This window comes from Triplophysa dalaica, chromosome 14, assembly GCF_015846415.1.
Source record: "Triplophysa dalaica isolate WHDGS20190420 chromosome 14, ASM1584641v1, whole genome shotgun sequence".
NCBI lineage: Eukaryota > Metazoa > Chordata > Actinopteri > Cypriniformes > Nemacheilidae > Triplophysa > Triplophysa dalaica.
The window spans coordinates 21987855-22014552 of NC_079555.1; the positions used below are offsets into that span (position 1 = coordinate 21987855).

Sequence of the window (26698 nt, forward strand, 5' to 3'; positions counted from 1 at the left end):
TGATTTGGTTCCCTTTATATTGACCTCGTGTCTCTTGTCTTGGGCTGGTTCACTGTTTTGTGTCATTGTGGTGAGTTGCTGTGTCTTATTTAGTTTATTGTAGTTTAAATGTCAAGTCTCGTTCTTAGTTAGTTTAGTCTAGTCAGTCCATGTTCCTGTTATGTTTTGTTCTGTTACCCCCTTGTGGGTGTTTGTTTTGTATTTATTAAAGTCTTGTTAACCCTTACCCTGTCTGCATTTGGGTCCTCTGTCCCTCACCACCCACGTTCGTGACAGCTGGCAGTGTCTCTATTCTGACTTTGACTCTAGCCAGGATTTCTCATCTCTTATCATCTAAAACAATTATGAACTTTGTAGTATAAGTTATCGCTCCCTTTCTCCCTCATTTGTCAATTCACCACACAAACAAACGTTTATGAAGTTATCTAGTTAGATACAATTAAATATGACAACAATCCCCTTTCTGTCATGTTAATGATAACAAATATGCTCATTTTATTAAAGAATACGCAGTGGGTTTAAAAGTAGGGATGACTGATCAGCAGAAGAAGAGAAAGTTTAATACAGCAGCGAACAGAGAATTACGATTGCGACCCCGGTGCTACAGTGTAGCATGAGCCTCGTCAGGTTCATTTTCTGTGACACCTGCTGCAGTGTTACACTCCAAAAGTCAGTGCGTATCCTCATGATTTTTGAAGTGGGTGTATGGAAATCCTTGATCTTTTCTAGTGGGTAAATGGTAAATATTGCCATAAACATCAGCACAGCTTGCAAAACTCCCTCCGTCAGAACACCACAGGTTTAATCCTGTTTCAATGCATTCTTGGTTTCATCTGGGTTTATAGCACCTGTTGTCATGAGTAAAATGTTTGCAGCCTACTCACCAGTCGCCGAGTGAACTGGAGTTGGAGAATCTTGATTCAATTATTATTTAGTTCTTAATCGATCAAATTAATCCATCTTTTTTCATAATTTGCATAAAAACTTTGGTGCATGTAACAGTGTTTGGTAAGTTACCCTGAAAAGTAATTCATAGTTACTAATTACATGTTCAATAGTGTATTTAGATTAATGCACAAATCACTCTCTCCAAAAAGCATTTAATTATTACTAATTACTTTCTATATCCTTTGTCATTCAATTATAGTTGTGGATTTTTCAACAAGACGGCATCTGCTCGCGTTTACAAAAAACGCTGCGATTCTGTTGGAATCCATTGAAAAAACACGGCGTACGCCGACAAAAATGCCTTGGTGGACCAAGACCCTAAGTGTGTTTGTGCATAAAAAAATATCTGCAACAGTCACAGGGTCTGATGTGCCCCTGGAAATACAGAAGGAAGACCTGTAAAGAAACTAACAGACACACATTTCACTGGTCAGCTGCCAACTATTCAGAGACTTTATTTTGATAACATCACACCCCTGCTAGAGGCATATGCTGGTGGAAATGTTGATCTCATGGACACCCAAAACACACATGCACGCAACATTCTCAGCATGAGCAGAACGGAGAGAAAGAGAGAGGGAGATTAGAGCGAGAGAGGTCTGCAACATAACACACAATGACCCCATCGCACATGACCTGAAACTTTATCACACTCTCCGGTAAACATCCAAACGGGTAAAACACTTAAGTCATTTATGTTCCATGAGACATAGCACAACAAAACAATTCTTCTGCTGCTGGGCCAAAACACTACAGTGGTGACACTGGTAAATTAATGGTTTCAGGTGGTAATACCATGGCACTTTGATATGCATACATAATTATATCTGGTGTTTGCAAGACTTTGTAGTCTTTAGTCATACTGCGGTTGTGGATGTACCTGGGCAACTACCACAAATAAAAAAACTGCAGTTAATGAAACATATTTCTGTGTGTAAACTTAATCATTTATATATCAACATCTTTCAGCATCTTTCAATTTACAATAAAAAATTTGGATCTGTGTGCTACTTTAACTTGTATTTTTCAAAGATCCAGTTTACGAAGTTCATCTGCAGTAAACCCTAAACACACAGTTATTAAGATGAAAGAAATCATGGATAAAAGAATGAGGAAAGTAGGTTGTAAGTAAGAGAAAGTCTGTACTAGTGGACTAGTCTGTAATTGCACTAGTTTTGGCATTGACTAACAGAACCAAACACAGAAGAAACTCCGCCCCTTTCTCTCCCAGCCTATAACAGCTCTCCATGGAGCATGAGTCCAGAAACACTTGACGCCACAACCACTCTGGACACTTTCTGTCGTTGTCTTTGGGACTGCCTTTAACACCTCTGTTCTGGATACTATCTTACTTCTTTGAAACTTGTATGGATTACTGACATAAAAATGTGTTTCCAGCGGCTGTTTGATAAATTCAGCTCGGGTAAGTTCAATGTTTTTTACGTGAATTGACTTGCAGGACATTGCAGCTTAAGTTGTGACCCTTGGTGGAAGGACACGGATGAGGTGACTATTAGAAGACCACACACACTGACTCTGTCTCTTTGGGAACATATAACATAGACACTCAGACTACTCGGGACGATTTATGATGACAGGTTGGGAAAGGTCCCAGGAACAGGGTGCTTCAGAATTTAAGAGGTGGCAATGATGGGAAGGTCCTGGCATGGCTAAAAAAACATTGCAGGTAGACTTTGCGCAGACTGAGCTTATGAACATCTGAACATTTTTACTCTATATTGCTCCAAAAAGTAATTACATGATGTACTAAGCAAGTGAAGAGTGCTGCTTCCCTAATACGACTCTGTAAGTTGTATTCATAGACAGTAAACAGCGCGTGGTATACCATGGCTCACACCGAGTCGTGAGAGGGTGTAGGAGGCTCAATGGACCGTAATAAACGGCTCACTGGATTATGTAAAACCTAGATTATGGAACATTCCTGCACGGCTTTAATGTTTCGATCAGTCATTTCTCAGTGATGCCAGTAATATGAAGTCTCTGTCTTTAGGACGGAGCTGTCACTTATCTAAGGGTTATATAATCAGTGTTGGGGGGTTTTAACCTATTGCTTTACGATCTGGGCTGGAACAAAGACCGCAGACTTGATGCCAAGTCAGAGTTGAGACAAGGGCTGTAGATTGCCTTCCATCATGAATGTAATCTTGATGGCTTCAGGGAGACATATTCGTTTGGAAGACCTGGTTCGCACAAAAAAGAGGCTGCCACAAAGTTGAAGTCGGCCTGTCTCTCAAAGTTCATCTAAGTGTTTTTTTCCGCAAAAGACAGCACAATTTTACATTCTGAAGCCTTTATCTTGAGCTTTTAGTGTTTGGTCAATATAAGCATTTACATGGTTGCCATCACCTTTACAATGGAAATGCTTTATATGGTTGTGAGAAAAAGTGGCAGCATGTAGCTTAACTATAAAAGAGAAGGCAGGAAAATCTCATTACTGAGAGAGGACATCTCTTTTGTAAAAGTTAACTACTGAGTTGTGAAAGTGTGTTATGAGCACCTGTTTGTTTAAGACGGTCTGATGATAGAAACACGGCTATAAACCAGAATGTTTGACGTATGCAAGGGAATGACACATCTGAAGTGTTACCCAACACCCTATGTCCTCATTCTGCACACTGCAGGTAGATGCAAAGTCCCCATTATTACGTACACCACCTGCTTGTGTTTGTCTGTGTGTTTGTGCACGTTGCGTGACTTGTTTTGGGCTCCTCGAGCGACTGACCTTTAAGACATTTGGGGGCTGTGTTAAACTCTTCTATCATAAATGTTAACAAGGAGTAACGCTATATGGCTCTGAGTTACACAACATCTTACTGATATGGTGACATCTCAACCACGTATAAATACATTTTGACAGAATGTTCTACAGTCTGACCAATGTATTCCATAGTGGGTTGAACATACAGGATATACCCTCACTCAAATAAACCAAGTGGTGACCTGCCAGAATTTTTTGGTGATAATTGACATTTTTGGTGTTCAAAAGAACACTTGTCAAGGCATCAGTATTGAGAATAATGACTTCTTTTTAATTCATTTTTAGCTTGATTTCGACAGTCATTTTGCTATAACTTCTTTGATGTTAAAAATGAAAGAAAGCAAAAACATGCATACCATTTTTAATATGCAATCATTAAAATAAGTGTTACGAATGCACTTTATATTGAGTATTATGCATCACAGCTCTTAATAAATCCCGACCTTAAAAAGCCCAAACCTCTTTATTAATGTCTTGATTTATTTATGAAGAGCCAGTGAATGATAAGATATGCAGGGCAGACACATGGCCGTACTGTGGTTCTGAAGCGCAGTCGTAGTGCGGCAGAGACGAGCACAAGGGGATTCACATGAGCGCGCTGCTGATGCTGCGTGATGCTGAAGCTCCGCCGCATCCTCTCATTCAGCAGCTCTGTGTGCAGAACATGCACTCGTGTCCTAAACATTCTCTTAAAGCACATGTCGCTTCACTTTGCGTAATGCGTCTCTGTTATCGAATCCGTCAGAGAGGCTAAATCGTGGACATTGAGACGGCTCGTCTGCGGTTATGATGCAGCATCAGTGGTGCAATCTACAGTCCTGTGCTTACTTCAACATGAAGACACTCGGATAATATATAACAGTTAAGATTATTCTGGAAAAAAAGTGAGACGATCGATCAACAAAACTGCAGTAAGTACATCTGGTTCACAACGTAGTCTATTCAAGTCTATGTCATTCGTAGATGTGCAGGAAGATTGTCATTTATGTTCAAAGACTAATATAATATATTGCCGTTTAAACAGGATTTCAGGTGACAATTGAATAAATGTATGTAAAAGCATAAAAATAAATAAATAAATAAATGGACAAAATTGTTAAAAAAGTACAGACATTCATGTATTCCACTGATAAAATGCATAATATAACCCGATTGCATATATTTAAGTAATTACATCACCGTATTGTCAAAAGTATTAGAGCATCGTCTTAACATCATGGCAATAAATCTTGAATGATGGGAACATTGAGATCTGAATCATTCTGCCTCTACCGGCGGATTCAATATCGTCAGCAACAACTCGTTCATTTACAATTACAGGATGTTACAAGACTCAACCGAACGGAACGAGCCTTGCTGGTCTCTGATGTCATTTAAGTCAGCATCATGAACTAGACTGCCATTAAACATCATCTTAGGTGTGAACGTAACACGATGACACAGAGATCTATCATCTTTGCTGACACACTGACTCCTTGGATCGAACCACGTGCGCTGAGCGTTTAACCTGAAGAACATCATGTAGCCTACTGTCGTCATGGAGGACTTCTTTTAGGTTTCTAAACTCATGAGAGGAAAACACATTTAACTCATCAATTAGATTATGTAACAGGAATTAAAATGAGGTCGTGAGTTTAACTATTGATTTATTAGCAGTTATATATAATTTTACTAATATAATAATATCGTGCGCCACGTTCCTACTAGTGCCACTGTCATAGACCAGTGGAGTGATTTTAGGTGAATTTGAAAGTTTGATGTGGTTACCCATAAACTTATAAGGGGAGGAGCGCTTGTAGTCTTGCCTGAAATAGAAGCGCTTAGTGCGCAGGCGCAGCAGCGGTCAATAATACGCATTGCCTTTAATACTGGCGCGTCACTCACATGCAGCAGTCCGTCTGAGGGAGAGTGCTGGGGCGCTCATCTACCTTACCAAAGCGGTTAGGAATAAAGCATACATGACAGACGCCAGAAGAGTAAGCTCATATTTTTACTTTATTACTTGTCCAAGGTGTTAATGGGTTCTTTTTTTATTTTAAAATGTTAAAGAGGTCTCTGTAACAGTGAAGGGTGGCGCGAGGATCAGCCACAGTATAATAAGCTTCTTTGTTCCGGTGAATCTAGAGAAGCGCCAGAAAAACGTCCATTTTCACCCTTTAACAGTTAAAGTACCGTTTTGTTTTTGTGCGCAACATAAGTGTCAGATGTGTACACTTGTGTTTCTTTTTTAAATGGTTTATTTAACAGCTTTTCTGCTTGCTTTTAATCTGGAGAGTTGGTGTTGACATAAGCCATGGATTATATTTGTTTTGTTTGAACGTCAATGTTATACTGTCTTATATGTAATGTTACTCTTATTGTCCGTTATTCGTTGTATATTCGTAACGTTAGGCGTTTTGTCGAAGAAGTGCTTTAGTGTGAGCCAGTGTTTACCGGCTCGGGTTAGCTTTAGCATGTCACGTTAGCTCGAGAGTAAAATGGAGGACAGAAACTGACACGGAATCATAGAAACACATCCTGATCGACTGTAAACTTTACAGAGCTGATATAACAACAACTAACACTACACAACCTATTACTTTACATCATTGTTGTGTATTTACTCGTTCATCTGATCCTATCGACTGAATTATTAGTTCATCCATGTTGTTATTTTTTGATGTTAGTGGGTTTTTTTTTTTAATCCTTATTAAGAATACTCATTAAGTTTGTTTGTAAATTAAGTTGTGTGTTTAGTAAAGTTTATTTATGTTGTTGGGGTCCTTAACAGAATCATTTAGTGTTTATTTAACACACACAAACACAACCAACATCTCCTTTACATGGTTAAATATCTCCACTATGTAATTGATTTAGTATTGTTGGTTTCCACCTTTAGTTAACAAAAATGGCTGTCAGTCGGTGACTATCATTTCTCTGACACACTGCTGCAACGTGGCTGAATCATCTATAACCTCCATCCAGTCATAACCACATGTGTTCACACACAAGGCCTTGTTATATTATTCACACCTTACCATCAGCGTGGAGTTTCATTGGTCTGGTAAAGGAAACGGGAACCCATGACATCAGATAGTGTGGTGACGTTAGAAATCGAGTACATGAGCGTAACACACCCCCACAGACACAAGCGGAAACATATCCCAAGCCTTTACCAAAGCTGTTCATTCAGAAAGTTCAGAACTGAATGAGACATACTGTGTGTTTCCTTGGGTTATCTTAATTGACTTTGGTAAAGGTCTGAGCATGCCAAGGATGATGACCATAAATAAAAGTTTAAATAAAAGAAGTCATTTAGAGAGTAGCAGAATTGAAAATATTGTTGGGATCACTTTCAGTGCTATTTTTTCAGCAATTGATCAATAGATCATTAACAAATCAAAATCCATTAGATTTTTTACTTTTTAAAGGTAAAACCACTGCTCACAAACAATATATTATCATCCGTTGGTGTGGATATTAGTAAAGTTATTGTTCTTGGTTTGGTATAACTGCTGTATACATATTAACATGACTGTCAGGTAGGGATGGGTGGAATGAGTAAAAATCTAGTTCACGGTAACAATCTTCCATTATAAATCTATATCTTATACTTCATGTTTCTTAGATTGACGCTATTTTTTTATTACAGTTCGTTGAATGATCAGCATAGTTATAATGTAGGGAAGTTATGAAAATGTACAAAGATATCAAATAAAGTTCTGATGATGAGATTTATTTATATTTATCTTCTGTCTAGATCATATGTATACAGTATGAAGATATAACAGTGTAGTCTGAATATATGCAGAAACACTGAGACTACAGTATATGACTGGTGTGGTGTTCATGGGGTCTGTCCTGTAGGTCTTCATCACTCTTCACTCTCTGTTAGATGAGCACTTTTAGTGTGTTGTGACTCTCTGTCTTTAGGTTTTTTTTATTCCACAAGCTTGTCTTTGCACTGCGAGTCTCTGGTAGGGGTCTAACAATCACGCTGTGAGCATCATCGCATTTCAACGCAGGTTTGGCCTCGGCTCGCCTAAAGTTGAACTTATTAAAACTATTAACAGCTTTACCTTTGACTTCTGAAATACGTGAGATTCATTCATTTTTTATTTGCACGCGCATATACCTGCACCCCTGCACGAGCACTGCGGATAGGAGAGAGGGAGAACACGTCGGACTAGAGCGAATCACAAAACTACAAACTGAAAGAAGATCAAAAGTATATTTGATACGTTAATTTGTTATGGGTGCATTCATTCACAGGTTTTTCATCATAACGTCCAACTTACAGAGCGTGGAGTTAACCACTTCTACTTATTTACATTACACAGAATAAACAGTTAAAAACATCTCTTACAGTTGATATTTTATTCCGAGGTAACGGAATATTCCGTCATAGAAGTTAAAGTGTATGGTACATTGCTTATGTTTTGTTTTTCTGCTGTGTTTCAGGGAACCCCAGTGTAAAATGGAGGATAGTTTTGATTGTGACTGCGGTGAGCTGGAGCCGCCTGATCATTGAGAAGGAAACATCTCACTGAGATCAACTGTCCCTTTAGTTTCCCCTGCATCAGGTGCTAAGAACAAGAAAAAAGTACATTTTGGCCGTTGTGTAATGCTGCTGCTCAGGGCCGGTCATACACTGAAAATTTCCGCACTGTGACAATGGTTTTATAGGAAGTGAGTTTTTCGGTTGTGTTCCAAGATTTTTGATTGGCCTCTAAATTAAATCATTTTACGCCCGATTAAACATTGAACTAAAGAAGACGACCTTCTGCAAAGTTTGTAAAAAATCTTTTGATGATGTCATCATATTGCAGTAACGCATCTGAATTGGCTCCAAACACCTCTCAGAGTTTGCTGTGACAACCGGTCGGGGACGCTGCAGTCCTTGGGCCTTGTTTTTTCTTTTCATAACATTTCTCAACTAGCTCCAGTAGGTGTGATCAACCGCTGCATATCAATTTCCAAATTGAGATCTGCACAGAGCTGCTCTTCTAGGCGTAAAAATGGCAGAGAAATTCGAAAGCCTCATGAACATTCACGGCTTCGACCTAGGCCCACGCTACATGGACTTGAAGCCGCTGGGGTACGGGGGTAACAGCCTTGTGTTTTCTGCCGTCGACACTGATTGCGACAAGAGGGTCGCTGTGAAAAAGATCGTCCTGACCGACCCTCAGAGCGTCAAACATGCGCTCCGTGAGATCAAGATCATCCGTAGACTCGACCACGACAACATCGTGAAGGTGTTTGAAACCCTGGGGCCCAGCGGCCGGCACCTGACGGAGGATGTGAGCTCCCTGACAGAGGTCAGCTCCGTCTACATCGTCCAGGAGTACGTGGAGACTGACCTCTGTAAAGTACTCGAACAGGGCTTGCTGTCTGAAGATCATGCCCGCCTCTTCATGTACCAGCTGCTGCGTGGACTCAAATACATCCACTCTGCAAATGTGCTTCACCGCGACCTGAAGCCCGCCAACCTCTTTGTCAACACCGAGGACTTGGTATTGAAAATCGGGGACTTTGGGCTCGCCAGAATCATGGACCCCCACTATTCCCATAAGGTAATTATTTTCCTCAGTTACTTTTTTCAGTGTTTTGAAGCTGTTTTTCTTGTCATTAAAAGTTATCTGGATGACGTGCTATCAATAGGTCTTTATTGCATTCACTCATTAAAGGAATACTTCACCAAAAATGAAAATTCTGTTATCGTTTACTCACCCTGTATACATTTCTTTGTTCCAATGAACACAGTGAAAAATATTTCGAAGAATGTCAGCAATTTTCAGTTCTGGGACATCGTCCACGACTATAGTAAGAATACAAATATTCTATGTTTTTGTGCTGTTGTACGAAAAATGAGCTTTCCTGTAGCTCAGTGGTAAGAGGTTGTTCGATCCCAGGGGATTGCATATACTTGGATACAAATCTATAGGATAATGCAATGCTTTGGATAAAAGCGTCTGTCAAGTGCATAAATGTAAATGTAGATATTATGAAGAATTTAGGAAAACAACAGTTATGGGGCACCTTTGACCACCATTTAATTCTTCCTACTATGGTAGTCAATTATATCCTGGAACTGAAAATGTCGAACATTCTTTCAAATATCTTTTTATTTGTCTTTTAAAATATCATTTATACAGGTATGAAATTACACGAGGGTGAGAAAATGATGACAGAACTTTCCTTTTTGGGTGAACTATCACTTGAGAAAATGTTTGTCATGTCCTAGTCATGTTTCCTGTTTCTGTTCAAACCTTTCCTGTACATTGACTTCCAGTGTGTTTTACACATAGAGCCGTTGTTGCAGCTGTGCGACTGGTTTGGATGATTTTGAGATTCTGAATGTGCTTTCTAGAATAGGGTTTCTGTGAAAAAATGTATTCTGTTATTTATTTGGTTGTGTTGGTGTCAACTCCACTGGTTGATGTGGGGGTTTGGTGCTTGATCAAAGTGTACACGTGTCTTAACTTTGTCTTTGGTTCTCCTCTGTTGCCTCACATGATCCTTATGCAAACCAGATCTTCTCTCACAGATGTACTCGTCACCTTCTTGTGGAGAGAGAGAGGCACAGCAGGTCTATGAATAGCTGTGGTCTCTCCCCCGCTCATACCATTGTCTGGGTTTTTTTTCTACAGGGATGATATCAAGCTCAAGTCTTGTATTTACTGAGAGCGATCCTCTGGTCAGCTGCTCTAACAGGCTGGTGGCAATTTACAGTTTGAGAACATATCTTTTTTTTAGTTCTGATTGGCTAGTTGTTTGGAAATTAAGAATGCTCCAAGTTTAAAACCTTCAGGCTTTTAATATCACTTACTCATAACTCTGGCTAAAGTAACAATGACTTTTGTAAACTGCATTACCAAACTTGTTGTCAAACTGCTCTGTGCTTGTTTTTACTGACCAGCTTAAGCAGGTTTATATGTGTAGATGCTTGGTGAAATGGTTTGTGTTTGAGGTGGTTTTTACTTTAGCAAAAATTATGCAGCATCTTAAAACATAAACACACTATAGTTAAACTTGGCCTCCACACACTGCTCCGGTTATTGACCCTCCAAAATGGAAACCATTGGAAACTCCCGGTATTGGTTTGAAAATTCTGGTGTTGTGTATTAGTATAGATGGTCGAAAACAGAGACTGTTGAAAACGAAGGTGTGGCTGCCCACACTCACTCACTGATTGGGTCTTCGTGATCATTGCGTATTTTTTCTTGACCTGAAGATGACCACCCTTGCAATGACTGTCTAAACGGCAGGCTTGCATGTCATTGTGGCAACGCATTAACTGATTGACAGCAGGAATTACACCACCGCGAGAAAAAAACAAGAGCCAATTAGCCAGACCAATAAACAAACACAGACCGGACACGGTGTGTCTGATGAAACCATCTATAGACAAGGATTATTTTCATACAATAACGTTATTTTTTTATAGCGTAGAGAAGAAATAGAAGTCAGAACTAATCAGTCAGGTGTTGACAGAAGAGATGTGTTTTCAGACGTTTCTTAAAGATGGCTTAAAGATCATAACTTAACTGTGTCTGCTTTCACAATAACTGAACCTGCATTATATTTGAATGATTTTTGAAGAGAAAGTTCACCCTTAATAAATTTTGCTTGTCTCTCACACAAAGTGCCTTAAGCCTGGCTCGGATTACAGGATTCTCGGCCAGATTTTACCCTGTTTATCTGTCTGAAGTCCCCATCCCCATAAGTGCTGTACATTATTATTTATTGAGTAGGGTCAAGTTAAAAATTTAAGTTTGAATTTTATTTTATACTGTGCATTGAAGCAATGTGCTAAATAAATATTTGCATAATTTGTAATTGATTTATTCTTTGAAACTTTAATATTAATTTATGCAATTGCAATGCCTTGATTTTAGTAAAGTTAGTGCAAGGTCATAGCCATAAATGCAATGGTACTAATAATTGGCATAATTTATTTCGGTTTTCGGCCTTGGTTTCCTCTTTTTCGTTTTTTGGTTTCGGCCAAGAATTTTCTTTTCGGTGCATCCCTAGTACCGGATAAGTTAACTGCTAACGCGCAGCTTGTAGTTTCGTTCAACAGATTGTTATTTGGCTATAGGCACACATATAAGATGCCTTTGTGTTTGTTTTTATGCTGTATCTTATAATCACTTTGACATTCATCTTTATTCTCGGCAGAGACAATTGTTTTCTTCCGTTATTTATTAACATCAAACTTAGTACAGTCATAAATTCAGCCCTATCAAAAAAGCATTATAGCATCCCCTGCTCAAAAGACGTTCCTGCGGCTTTGGACTGACAGACAGAGAATCATTCAGAGCGCAACAAAGACACAGCATTCCAGGATTGAATATTACACACCTTGCTACAGTAACGAATAAATCCTTTGCTACTATTTGCTACAGAAACATTTGCTTTTCACCGCGAATACACAGTAGTACAGTTAAAACGGTACAGTAACACACTCTAGACCTGTTGCATAGCCGCTTCATTTCCTTCATCTCTGGCGGAAATTAGGGCTGAAATGATTAGTCCGACAATAAAAATTGTCGACAAATATTCTTTTTGAGTAGTCGTTTGATTACGGGACTTATTTTAAGGGCCTGAAGTATCTCAATCTGACCGCTACGGCACTTTAGCGCTAGTGTAATGCAGCCTTCCCAAATGCTATCGCAGTAGAAGGACACACAGCGTGAATTATAGCAGAGTACAAATGACTGCGAACAAGTAAAGTGTGGGAAAGCTTTACCAAATTGAAAACAAAAAATGAGGTTGTGTGCAATGCATCCAAGATGAAACTTGCCTTTAACGGCAGCACAACCTGCATGCTGGAGCATTTAAAAAGAAAACATCCCGGAGCAGGAGAGAGGTGACTGTTCTCCATCTAGAGCTAACTAACTAACTTTTTATGAGAGAATGCAATAATAATAGTAATGATATTAACAACAATAATCATATAATCACAGTAATGTTATTATTTGTTTTGCAAATTATAAAGCTTTGATCAAGTTTAAAAGTCAAGCCTGTTTTGATTATTATAACACTATTAGGTATTACATGAGAGGAAAATGATTATAAGAGAAGGACGTTAAGTGATAGGAGTCTTGTATCTTGCCTTTATTTTTTTAAATATTTTCTTCTGTTACTTGTTCTTTTTACATTAACTCTTTCACCGCCATTGACGAGTTATCTCGTCATTTAAAAAAAAAAAACGGTTCCCCGCCAAAGACAAGTTATTACGGCAATCAGTGTTTGTAGTGTTGTACAGCAGGTGGCGCTGTTACACACCTTTGGGAACAGGTACACAGTCTCAGAACCTAGAACGTATATTTCTTATCGGTTTTTCATGATTGTTCTGAGTGTAATCTGGGCGGAATCTTTAACAAAAAACGTTAATTATCTGTTTAATCAATCTGATGCATTTTTGAAGAAACCTACCCACATCTACGGATTTATAAAAAAAGAAATCAAGTTTGAAGAATACGGTTTCCTTTGTTTAAAAGAGACTCTGTTCTTTGATTGGACATATTGCTTGTCCATATATTCTTTACAGAAAATGAACTGTGAGCCATTAAAGTTTGGTGAAAATGTTATTTTTATTTAAAAGTTTGTAGAGAGTATTTGTGTGATACCTTGCTACCCTTAGTCTTATTAATAAACACAACTTTCCCCACCGAAGTTTTTCATAAATGCTAGTTTACAAAGGGCAAACCTATTTTTGCAGATTCAAATGTAGGTGTGATGTCAACATCTAAAAATAGAACACTCATTAAAACTGTTACTATTAGCTCCTTTTACAAAACTGCAATGTAAGATCCTATGGATAGGTAAAATATGTGTAGTATATATTTAGTTTTACACTGATGAGTGTGAACTTGTTTAAGAATTTAAATAATCTTCCAAGATTCTTTTTATGATTGTGCTGCAACCAGATTTTTAATCTTTCAGGATTTTAAAACTCTGAGTCAGGCTTTAGTTTAATAGAGCGCTTTTAGTGCCACTTTTGTCTTTCTTTTGGGAGACAGACCACCCCATTTTTTTAAGGCATAGAAACATCAGACCGGTGTTGTGTGAAAGACACACTTTTTGTGTTTAATTAAGAAAGTCACACAAAATCAGATTCAGTTGGTTATCTTGAGTGTAGCTGAAAGAGCAAGTTGTGTTAATGCTGTTCCCATGTGAAGGGGCCTGTTTTTAAAGGCTCAATCTGATATACTAACCTTCTAACGCTAATGCAAACATGCCATTAAGTGCTAAGCATGTACGCTAGCCTCTGGCTCTGTTTGGCGTGTTACAGTAATGTTTGACCAGTGTTTCTCACAACTGGACAGAGATAATGATTCACTACAACCCTTCTATATTTACACTGTTTATAAAAGCAAGAAACGTCCATGTCCTGATATTGTTGTGTAATATGAAAGACCATTTCGACCAGAATAAAATATTTAGATTCTATTCTCCAATATAGCACACCCTGTTTCATAAACCTAGTGTGATTCTCACGACGTCTTGACATGAAACATGGTTTGAGAACAAAACCAACAAATAGATTTTTAAACAATACTAACAGAGTGTGACATGTTTCATGTCTTTTTAAAAAATAAGACTTTCTTAAATAAGAAACCTGTTTTAAACAGCATTTAAAAGCGACTGGCAGGTGTATTGATTGAAACAAAATGAAGCTTTACTTCAAAAGCTGAGTTGTGTGCATACTAAGGCTGCACGATATATCGTTTTAGCATCGATATCGCGATATACGCATGCGCAATAGTCACATCGCACGAGGTGCGATGAAGGGAACGATTTTTTTTCTATATTTGCCTGATATAAAGTAATGAATTCTGATTTATGGGTGCTTTTTTTTTTTTTACAAAGCACATGTTGTTGCTTCACGTTTTTGACACGCAGCCTTTGCATGCGTGCGCATGGCGAAATGAGCGAGGAACGGGAGAAAAGCACTGAAATGGACGACTTGGTCGCAAAAAGAAGCGCATCGTCAATTATTTGGAAATATTTTGGCTACAGAAAGGATGATGTTGACCAAAAACAGGTACTTTGTCGGGAGTGCCGTGCAGTAGTTGCTACAACACGCGGAAACGCAACTAATTTGTTTGATCATTTAAGTCTGCACCACAGAGCTCTGTATGACGAGTGCAAAGCCAGATCTGATTGCCGTCCAAAGCAAAAAACTATTTTGGATGCGTTTGCCAGTGTTACACCATATGCGAAGGGTTCCAAGCGGCATAAAGAGATCGCGGATGCGATAACATTTCACCTGGCGAAAGACATGGTACCAATTAACACGGTGACCAACCCGGGTTTTGCAAACATGATCCGGTCACTTGACAAGCGTTATGTTATACCATCATGCACTTATTTTTCTCAAGTTGCCATCCCAGGCATATTTATTTTTGGAGAAATTCAAGACATCTGATGAACAGTTCTGCATTTCTACACATCGCAATATATATCGCAGAAAAAAAATATCGCAATGTACGTTTTTTTTCAATATCGTGCAGCCCTAGTGCATACAGTCTTTAAAAATGTTAAAGAGGACGAGAATGCCAGTCATGGACACTTCCTTTAGCTAACTAACTAATTTTGCGGTAAATCTTTTTATGAGAGAATGCAATAATAACAGTAATGATAATAACAACAATAACCAGTCTTTAAAAAATGTTAAAGAGGACGAGAATGCCAGTCAATTTTTCCAATATTTCTTCTACTTGAATATTCTATCGATTGTTTTTTTTTGATAACTTTTTGACATTTGAGAACATCTATAATTAGAGCATCCAATGATTGTTTCAGAACAGTTTAGTTACATTACATCCTGTCATGCACACAGACAAGCTGGACTAGAGATTCACTCAGTTCACTCAGTGGTTTTATTCACTTTTTTTTTACCGAATGATTGGAGGAAAATGAAAAACAAACAACTGCCCTTTTATTATTTCTCTCATGCTGCACAATTCTTTGAAAAGAATATATTTTATGTCAAATCACAATATAACAGTTTTAAAACCAATTCCAGCGGCCCCTGCTGTTCAAAACATGTACTGGGATTGTTTTAATGCCATAACCAACTTGAATCATCACATATTATAATTGATTTTCAACCGGATTTTCCGCTATAAATAATACAGAACACAAAAGTACTTCATTGTTATGTTAATTCTTATTGAATGGTACAAAACGCAATTAGACCAGATTCACATTTCGCGTCTAAAACCGTGCGTAAAACGCGAGCTGCACGATGTTCTCCTTTTTCCGAAGCGGCTGGACTTTGCGCTCTCATGTCGTCTGTCTTCGCTATGCAACCATGGTGCACGAAAGCCGTTGAGACGAGGAGGTATAAACAAAGGATATATGGATTATATGCACTGAAAATACCTGGCAATAACTCTGCTACTAGATCAAGTTATGCTGTGATCATCTGTGTCTTCATCTTTGAGCTTGTCTATATTGGCTGGTTTGTTATTGTCACGAGACCTGCGCTGCGCTTGTTGCTATATGAAAAGTTGAGCTTTTTTCATCTCTATGCGGCGCCGGCATTTCTGAAAAAAAAAAAAGAGCGTGTCAAACCACATGCACATCGTGACCGCGTAGCCTCCTATTTCCGCGCGCCTGCGGTGTGTCTATATTTAAAATAACGTATATGTGTGCTGAAAAAACGTGAAATGTGAATGGGGCCTTATGTTGTTTTAGATCATTTTGTTCTGATCTGACAATAATTTATTTACGATTGAATGAGCGGACTATAGATACTGAATATTGACCAATACTAAGAGAGGGGCACTTATAGAAATACGGTTTATTACTGTAGCTTTTAAGTATTAGGTTTAGGGGTTCAGATTTTCTCTGAAGGTTTGTGTTGTGAAGGAAAACTGCTCATGTTTAGATGTTCTTTGGTTTTGAGAAGCTCTGCCTTAGAAATACGACCCCGTCTGAGGAATCTTTGGTATTCACCCCTGTCTTTGGGTTCAGACTTGTTCTGCCTCGTCTCTGGAGCTGTCGAGTTTGTTTTTGTGAAAAAGCAGTTTCCTCTGATTGTGCTGTGTGCATATGCAGACATGTAATGTGTTGTGTGAACACTAGGGGAGGGTGGAATGAGCAAAAATCTACTTCACGGAATGAGTCGTTATATTTCATATTAACAATCTTCCATTATAAATCTATATCTTATACTTCGTGTTTCTTAGATTGACGCTATTTTTTTATTACGGTTCGTTGAATGATCAGCATAGTTATAATTAGGGATGGGTATCGTTAAGGTTTTAACGGTATTACTACTTTTATCGGTACCACTTATCGATCCGGTACTTTAACGGTACTCTTATCTGTACTTTTTGTTGTGTTTTATATAGGCATGCACCGATACTACTTTTTCCTTTCCGATCCGATTTCGATATCTGAATTCTGCGTATCTGCCGATTCCGATTCTGATCCGATACTTGCACTGTTTTTCATGATCAAAGTAGACTTGCATATTTTAACTTTTATTCCCAGAGGTGGATAGTTAAGCATGTTTACTTTCAAGTACATTTTAAAATATCTGTACTATATCAGAGTACTTTGGACAAAAAATGCTTTCCTACAGTATGAATCACATCATACTTATTCCACAGTCCATAAATAAATGTTTTTTTTTTTACTTTAAATCCATGAGTACATTAAAATCTACCATTTTCCTTTACTTAAGTATTTTTACTTAAAGTATGATTTTTTTAAATGTAATTAAGTGCTGTATTAAACTTAAAAATACAAACAAAACAAAAATGTGGTCTCATAAAGCACAGATACTTACAAAATATTTAACAAATAAATCTCTGTTTATTACACAAAGCTATCACATTATAAAAGTGTCCAAACTCGCTCATGCACATCCTGGACACAAAATGATGCGCTTAATACATTCGCTTGTACGTTATTTAAAGTCATGCGCATTGTACGCAGAATGATGCGCTTAATGCACCCGCTTCACTCACGAGCATCCCGGATAGAGATGATCCTGTTATTTGATATTTGATTCCCAAGTTCAAAACAGTTATAACACAAAGAGGATATATATGTTATGTGTTTGTTATGGGTCTGTCCTGTAGGTCTTCATCACTCTTCACTCTCTGTTAGATGAGCACTTTTAGTGTGTTGTGACTCTCTGTCTTTAGGTTTTTTTATTCCACAAGCTTGTCTTTGCTTGGTAGGGGTCTAACAATCACGCTGTAAGCATCATCGCATTTCAACGTAAGTTTGGCCTCGGCTCGCCTAAAGTTGAACGTTATTAAAACTATTAACAGCTTTACCACTTTGACTTCTGAAATACCTGAGATTCGTTTATACCTGCACGAGCACTGCGAGTGAGAGGGAGAACACGTCGGACTAGAGCGAATCGCAAAACTACAAACTGAAAGAAGATCAAAAGTATATTTGATACGTTAATTTGTTATGGGTGCATTCATTCACAGGTTTTTCATCATAACGTCCAACTTACAGAGCGTGGAGTTAACCACTTCTACTTATTTACATTACACAGAATACACTGAATAAAATATCAACTGTAAGAGATGTTTTTCATCCAAGGTAACGGAATAGTGAAAACACACACACAAGTCTTTGGCTCCTCAGCTATGTCTCTCATTGACCTCATTATTTTTCAGACGATCTGCCCTCAATAAGCACAAAAACACCCAGTCTGAACTTACTCACACCAGATTTTACATCTGACCCACTTCTGTGCGGACTGAAGAGCTTACAAATGGAAAGTGCTGCGTCTCTTTACATCTTGCTTGTATGAAACAACTGAAATCGTTTTGGCAGGGCTGGCACTTTTGGCTTTGTGTTTTTTTCTACTGGGTTTTTCCACTGGTGTGTGCTTCTGACAGTGAAAGCTGTTTGTGGTTTTTTTGAGAGCCACTCTCACCGTCCGTGCGACTCATCTGCCACCTCACGCCACTACTGAGGGATTTGAGACATTCAAATCGCTGAAAATATGTCAAGACCGGTTTGGTTATAGGGAAGAAGTGAGAAGAGGGTGACCTCAAGTAACTTGTGGAGGGTGAGACTTCCTGACCAGTGCGATGCAAGAGTCAGTAACACCGCAGACAGAACTGTCTGGAAATAAACATGTTCTCACAATCGGTTCTTAATTTTATAGATTTTTGGTAGATGTTATTTAATGTGCATTTTGGTGTTTGCTAAGAAAATATTTTTTTTGCAAAGTTGGCTTTAGCTCTGTGAAGATGGTAGTCTAATGTCTTGGACAGGCAGTGCTCTTATCTTTTTTCTCACAGTTGTAGCTGGTATGTGATCTGAACAGTTATAACCTACTTTAAAGAAATCTTCACTCATTGCATTACGTAACCCTTACACTTTGACTGTTGTCTATGCGGATTTTAGATGAACTGAAGTTGTGGACATCTGAGTGTGGTGGTGTAAAAATAAACCGTCGGCCCACTGGCCTCTGAAGGTTTGTATTAGTCCAGAGAGGAATGTGAAATGCTTGGTTCTGGAAGTGAATCAAGTGTAGGGCTCAACAGGCACTTGACAAATAAGGCTCATAGTGAGCACAGGGACAGAAATAACCCTCACACTGGACTATGGGAAGATTTAGCCATACAAACACTATATAAGATAATCAAATATTTGAAATCAATATTTCATGCTAAATAATGCTGAGGTCAGTAGCATGAATTAAGTGGGATAATGTACAGGAAGCTGGTTGTTATTGCAAATGAACCCTGATAGTGTTGGGTGATATACTCTATATTCAGATCGTTCTATCTCCTGCTGAGTTTGTACATTTGGCCACTGACAAATTAGAAATTTAGAGAGCATGTATTTGCATTCTCGTGAGTTAAATACGTATTTGATCCCCTTTCATCCATCAAGTATTCTGGCTCAACAGATTGGTTATATGCAACACAGATTAGTCCTGTCACTTTAAGAAAGTACTCCTAAGTCAGCTAGTGTATATAAAAGAGGCCTGCAAACATTTACATTACATTTACATTACATTTAAATTTAGCAGACGCTTTTATGCAAAGCGACTTACATTGCTTTATCCTATACATTTTACATAGGTATGTGCAATCCCCTGGGATCGAACCCACAACCTTGCGTTGTTAACACAATGCTCTTACCACTGAGCTACAGGAAAGCTAGAATTGGTATCCAACAGAATCGGTATCTTCCGAAAACCCAGACCCTGCACATTACAAACTCTCTAGCGTCAACCAATCCCATAGCCGTGCACATTACAAGCTCCTTTAGGTGAGGAGATGCACAAAGTGTGTTTGTAATATTAATTTGCAACATTCATTGGCCAACTATCGTCAGAGGTATCCGCTATTGCCCAAATGTTTATCGTCGATTCATGATTCAATCGTCTTATTGGCACGACCCTTAACTCTGACAGTGTGATCGTGACCTGACACAAAGCAGATAATATCCATCTGTATGTACATGATCCCGCTTGTTACACAACTACTTGCATCATAAGTTACTTGACTTGAATATTTTATTAGCAAATGCAGACCTTCCACAAGGAAAACCTTTTTACTTTCAGTTTTAAGGCAAGACACAGTGGAAATAAGACAAACAACGAATTTGGTTCAAATTGTAAATATAATGTAGTATATGTAATAGAAAAAAGACTTATATTTATTCATGTATAATATTAAACTGCTCCTGTTATCATGATCTCTCATGCTAGCCCCTGGCCACCGGGCAGTTCTTATTGTCGAGCTCTGCTTAGGGTTAAGATAAGGTACAGGTCATGGCTCACAGCATGCATATACTCATTGACGCTCTGTAGACCAATAAAAGAAGATGTGTACCCGTAACCTGTCAAAATATATTTGGGAGCATGTGTGCATTTCGGGAGCATATGCAACCAAAGTTGCCCAGTGGAGTGCTGCATCCCTTGCTAGAAATTACTCGAATGCTTCATCAAGTGCTATGAATGTTGTGATAACACATCACAGTGTAAAACTTTGCTTGAACTTGTCTGGTTTTGGTAAAACTTAAGAAAATGGACCAGGCGCTGATGCTGGCCTTGATTTCCTCAGAAATTGTCTGGGACAGCTGTCTCAAGTGTTTTATATAGGACGTGTGATTCCTGATCTCCTATAGGCGGAACATTAATCAAAGTAAAGTGCTCATACAAATGTGATGTCAATTTTTTTTTTTTGAATTAGCAATGTATTATTGAGCTGTTATGTCATGTAAACTGTGAGTTCATAATGACACTGGTTTTGCCACTTTTTTTTTAGGGGCATCTCTCTGAGGGTCTAGTCACTAAATGGTATCGTTCTCCTCGTCTGCTTCTCTCCCCAAATAACTACACCAAAGCCATTGACATGTGGGCTGCTGGATGCATCTTTGCTGAGATGTTGACTGGAAGAACACTCTTTGCAGGTATTAAAGTGTTATGTGCATAAATTAGTTCATTTTCTCACTCATCTGTTCAGCCATAGTATTTTGGTTATACTCTTATCTAATCGACTATTCTGGTAGTGGAGGTCCTTTATTTTTCAAATTGTAGGGCTGCCCTCTTAAAGTCGACTATTCGTTATTCAATTAGAAGACGTACATTCAAAAAAATGTATTAGTCGATTGTCACAGCTTATGTGGTGCATATGCGTTTGAAATAATACATTGCTTTACATAGCCATTCGGTCTAACATTACGGTTAACTTTGATAAAGGCATGCTATTATAAGTGTTGGAGTAAAAAAATAAGGTTTGATATGACTCTACTCTGTACAGCTCATTTCACTTCGGTTCACTTTGCTTTTCCACAGCAGGTTAGTACCGCTTAAAATTGGGTGGGGATTATAAACTTATCGTCATGGTTGCGCCGCATCTACTCCTGTGTGTGTTGTGTTCAAAATGATGCTACGGCAGTAATGGAGCATAACGATGGCGGATGGCAGCAAAACAAAATACTGCTAAAATACCAGACAGTTCGGGAAATCTGACAGCAAAGAGCAGCCAACAATCATTTGGTTTGCTCGACGGCACACGAGGGTAAGCTCATATAGCATTTAGCATTGCTTTAAGGGTCTCCGTCTCTATTTAACTGTCACAAAGCATATAACAAATGAAACTTTTTAAAATGCGTATTCATGTGTTGCAAATCCAATGACGCTGGTAATGATTCTCTCTGCTCAATCAGTGATCTGTGTGTAAACGCATCACATTTTGGTATTGTAACAGTACGCTTTGACCTCAACCAGGTACTAGATACTGTTCCCAATGGAAACGTCCCAAAAGTGAGCTGTACATCGCCCTACCGTACTATGCAGTGGAAAAGCGCCATAAGACTGACCTGCTGCTTGCTAAAAATAAGAGATGCAGTCCTTCGTTTGCCAGATCTGCTAAGCACGTGCACTGCATCCCTTCCATGTCTACGCCATCAGTGCGCTTCTTTCCAAAGGCAGCCGCATCACCTTCATTGTGTGCTGGGCACAGAGCTCAGTTTTCCATAACTGTAAACAAACTTTGGTTCCTGTAACATTCCAAAATGCTGAATGTGGCTTAATCCATTAAGACAATGCAGATTTTTTATTACTGCCGCCTTTGCTCATTTTTACCAAGGGTGCCAATATTAGTGGAGGGCACTGTATAATCATAACTTTGGGCGCTTTGTCAGCGGATTGCATTGTGTACTCTTGAGCGCTTAATTTTTATTTGAAAGGCTCATTATAATTGTTCTTTGTTACAGAGATATACAAAACCAAGTTACTTAAAATATCTTTCCCATCTATGAAGCATAAACCATCCTCTGATGTCCCCATTCCCCAATGTAGATTTAAACGTGTTGACTAATGGCATAAATGATCGTCCACTAGTCGATTTTAAGATCCTTAGTCAGTTGCAGCTCTATTTTGTGTAATGGTAGGCCTTTCAGATTTGATTTTGTCAGCTGCTGAAATCTGGGGGGCATGTTTTTTATGTGTCCGTTTGGGATGTTCATTTTGATTTTTTTGCATGAACAACAGACAAGGCTCAATAATTATAATCTTGGAGGTTAACAGCTAACCTTTAAGGTTAAATCACAATTTTATTAGATTGGAATAGACAAGTGTCTGTGAGCCAAGTAGATACACAAAGGTGTGGTGATCCTGTGGTTTGTTATTAATAAAGGTCTCCCCTCCTCTAGCCCAAACAGAAACATGCACACTAAAATAGATCTTTCATGTACTACTGTTTAGGGTGACAAGTATTGGCAGTCATTTTTTTTACCTCGAAACAGTTTTTCTGACCTGAATGTGTTTGTGTGCTCATCTACGTTTACAGGAGCTCACGAGCTGGAACAGATGCAGTTGATTCTGGAATCCATTCCTGTTGTCCATGAAGAAGACCGAATGGAACTACAAAATGTCATACCTGTCTTTATCAAGAGTGACATGTCAGAGCCACACACTCCACTTGCCAAGTTACTGCCTGGTGTCAGTCCTGAGGGTCAGTTTTTTTTTACTAAACCACAACATTTTCTATTCAGAACTGTGGTTTGGCGTTGAGAGTAGCAGAATATAAAAATGTGCGAAGGGAAAGGTGTCTAGCAGTCTAATGACACTCCTTTCTCTTTTTAATATTTTGTTTCAGCCTTAGATTTCCTGGAGAAGATCTTGACCTTTAACCCCATTGACCGGCTCACTGCAGAAGAGGCCCTGGCTCACCCGTACATGAATGATTACTCCTTTCCTCTAGATGAACCAGTGTCCTCGCATCCCTTTCACATCGAGGATGAGGTGGATGACATCCTGCTCATGGACGAGAGCCACAGTCACATCTGCAACTGGGAGAGGTGCGTTTATACCCATTTTAATATACCTGTTCTAAGGTGCTGTAAAACTCCAAAAACATACATCTGATCACATTGTTGTTTTGGGTACAATTGTGCATGCGTGTAGTCTGAACACGAGGAATGCACGGGCATGGTGCCAGCGTTATCACAGTTTAGGCGGAAACAATAAAGGCATTTGAAACCAGTCATCAAAAGACATGTAAACCAACAGCCAATAGAGCAATTTGGAGTGGACGTCATGGTTACATTTGCTGCACACACGATTTTGGTTGAGTGGAAACAAAGCAGCAATTAGTGAAACAGAGGAGACAATCCCTTCAAAAACGTGTTTTTGTGTAGTTGAATGACAAAATAGGAATGTCAAAAATGATTGTATTATTTCCTATGGAACACCGTCATTAAATATGCCATTTTAAGCTAAACCAGTCATTAAACAAACAAGCTGGATTGTCGAAATCACCCCGGATCTGTGTTTATATTATTTCGGGTAAGGTGTCTAAAATCTAAAAACTATTTTGTATACCATATCCGTGTAATTCTTTAGTTGTTATAAACGCTATGCCTTCCGGGTTGTTCTTCAACCATGATGCGTGCGCATCCCCAATGTTTACAAACGTATAATTAGCCTATATGCACAAAACATTTTGGGTTGAAAACACTGTGGTGTAAACGGACCCTTTACGCGTGTAAAGAGACAGACCTTTAGCAAAAGGGAGGCGTGTTTAGAGATCGTCGGAAAGGTTTGAAATGGGACAATTTCTGATGTTGTCTCTTCTTACTGCAGGTATCACGACAGTCAGTTCTCTGATCAAGACTGGCACCTGCACAGCACCCACGAACCCGAGGACGTACAGCGGGATCCCCGGGCCATGTCTGACGTGACGGACGAAGAGGAGGTCCAGGTTGACCCTCGCAAATACATGGATGGAGAGTGCGAGAAGTTCTTGGAAGATCCAACGTTCGACCTCCCGCCAGAGCTCTCGTGGGAACATGAAGATCACCACGAGAACAAGTACTGCGACCAGGAGTGCAGCTACACCTGCAACTACAAAGCTGTGTCCCCTTCCTACCTGGATAACCTGATCTGGAGGGACAGCGAGGTGAACCACTACTACGAGCCCAAGCTCATCATCGACCTCTCCAACTGGAAGGAGCAACAAAGCAAAGAGAAGCTCGACAAGAAGGGCAAGAGCAAGTGCGAGAAAAACGGGCTGGTGAAGGCCCAGATGGCCCTACGGGAGGCGACTCAGAACCACGCCGTCCCCGAGAAGGACCGCGAGCAGGAGAAACACCAGAACCTCAACCAGGGCTTTGATTTCGACTCCTTCATCGCCAGCACCATCAAGCTCAGCCTGCAGCCGGAACTCGGTGACGTGGACCTGCTGAATGAGCTGAACACCTCGGTTTCTCAGCTGGACACCCGCGTCCCCGCTGGCTCCATGTCCAAGTCCATCAGTCAGGAGAAAGAGGAGAAGTGTCTGGTAAACCTGGCCCAGCTCGGCGTCTGGGCGCCTTGTCCTTGGGACAGTGACACGGGAGGCATGGACGAGAGCAGCCTGATCGACGAAGCCTGCTGGGATGTCCGCAAAGATGAGCAGCTCCAGAAGGAGAACAGCGACTGCCAGAGTAGTTACCTGGACCGGCTCTTCAGCAAACGCGAGGAGGTGGAGTCTGATGTTCAGTCTGGCACCGTGGAAGCACCCGTCCCAGAGGACGACTTCATATCTTGCGGCAACAGCATCGTCCTCAACTTGCAGCTAGAGTCTCTGGCCATTCCGGGCTTCGAGGGAGCAGACGACATTCCTCTGAAATCTATCCAGGCCTCGCTGACGCCCTCTGCTGTGAAGCGCTCCCCTCAAATCGCCCACAAAACGTACAGCAGCATTCTCAAGCATTTGAATTAAACTCCACCCATTCAAGCAGAGTCCAGCTTAGTTTTTAGAGTTGTGTATTTCTGTACTTGAATCATTTCATATCTTTTTAATTTTTAAGGAAGCCTTTTTTTTACCCGAATCATATATGAATTCAGTTAGCAAGTTTATCTAAAAGTGCTGGACTGTGTTCACTTCACAAACATGAAAACCCTCAGATTTCCACTTTCTCTGACTGATAGAAATAATAATAAATCAAACTAATGGCATGACATTTGCACACAGTGTACTGTAGGTTGACGATCGGGAAAGACTGTTAAACAGAATTAGATGGTGTGATCGATGTAGGCAAAGCAATTGAGACGGCTAGCGTGGTATAATGCACTGACTTACAGTAATGTGACCTTCTGACTGACAGCCAATAGGAGAAAGACAAGCAGTGCATCTTTGCCTTCTCTATCTTACCTGACTTGAGGCTTTTTATTTATAAAAATGTTCCATCTGGTTTCTGTTCAAAGCGATGCCTTTAGGCGATTTGTTGATAATGTAATCTTCCTGAAACACAATGCCAGCATGGAAAGCGTTAACTGTAGGTTTGTAAAGGCGTTATCTACCTCAAGGTAACAGCAGAAGGTTTTGTCTCCCGACTGTAGTGCTTTAATGAATCACTTTCATCCACTTCTACTTTCATTTTGCGCTCGCCATAGTGAAGTGTTAAGACCATTATTTATTTTGAGTAGATGTGAGATATTTATTTTCAAAACGTTGTAATTCTTTTTTTTAATGCAAGTCATTGGACTTCTGTTCTGGTCTGTCTTGGTGATCTGTGTTTGTTTAGCTGTGGATGATCTCTCATCCCTTTGAGTTGTACAGAAATTCACAATGCTCTCCCGAGTTCCAGCATTTGTTTTCAAAAGGATTTACCATAAGGAATTTTTTTTACTTGTTAGGTGCTTTGTACCAGTGGAATACTGCTTTATGGCATTTTATGCGCCTAAAAGTCTTAATTTTCCTTTTTTATATCTATTATAGACATTGTTAGAATTGTGTGCATGGAAGAAAACCCATGGAAGGTACATTAAAATGAAGTTAATGGTGAAGTATATTGTGAGTCATTAATTTTATTTTAGTTGTATGTTTTTATTACCAGTTAATTTTTCCAAGCAAGCATGGTTGAATTAGGTTGAGATCTAGCATGTAGTACACATACCAAATTTTCTTTTGTTTAGTTTTTTTATTTTGCTTTTAAGTGCTGGTTTATATTATTTGTTCCACTGTAAAGAAACATCAATAAAATGGCCAGCAAAGA

The 26698-nt window shown here is 39.3% G+C and overlaps 1 protein-coding gene across 3 annotated transcripts; it reads left to right on the forward strand.

Annotated features, from left to right (window-relative positions):
* Nucleotides 1-2229: 2229 nt before the first annotated feature.
* Nucleotides 2230-26698, forward strand: mapk6 (mitogen-activated protein kinase 6). Of its 3 annotated transcripts, none has more exons than XM_056765712.1 (6): nt 2230-2371; nt 8168-9279; nt 20980-21124; nt 23008-23172; nt 23317-23518; nt 24303-26698. In XM_056765712.1, the coding sequence occupies exons 2-6, from the start codon at nt 8725-8727 to the stop codon at nt 25420-25422; spliced, it is 2187 nt and encodes a 728-aa protein (XP_056621690.1). In that variant the 5' UTR covers nt 2230-2371; nt 8168-8724; the 3' UTR covers nt 25423-26698. The 3 variants fall into 3 exon arrangements, with proteins under 3 accessions (XP_056621690.1, XP_056621691.1, XP_056621689.1); XM_056765713.1 differs by lacking the exon at nt 2230-2371 and adding an exon at nt 4348-4638; XM_056765711.1 differs by lacking the exon at nt 2230-2371 and adding an exon at nt 5551-5703.

Coding starts and splice junctions, on each gene's coding strand:
- mapk6 (XM_056765712.1), top strand. CDS start 8,725: ATGGCAGAGAAATTCGAAAGCCTCATGAACATTCACGGCTTCGACCTA. Junction 9,280..20,979: donor ACCCCCACTATTCCCATAAG/GTAATTATTTTC, acceptor CTTTTTTTTTAG/GGGCATCTCTCTGAGGGTCT. Junction 21,125..23,007: donor TGGAAGAACACTCTTTGCAG/GTATTAAAGTGT, acceptor CTACGTTTACAG/GAGCTCACGAGCTGGAACAG.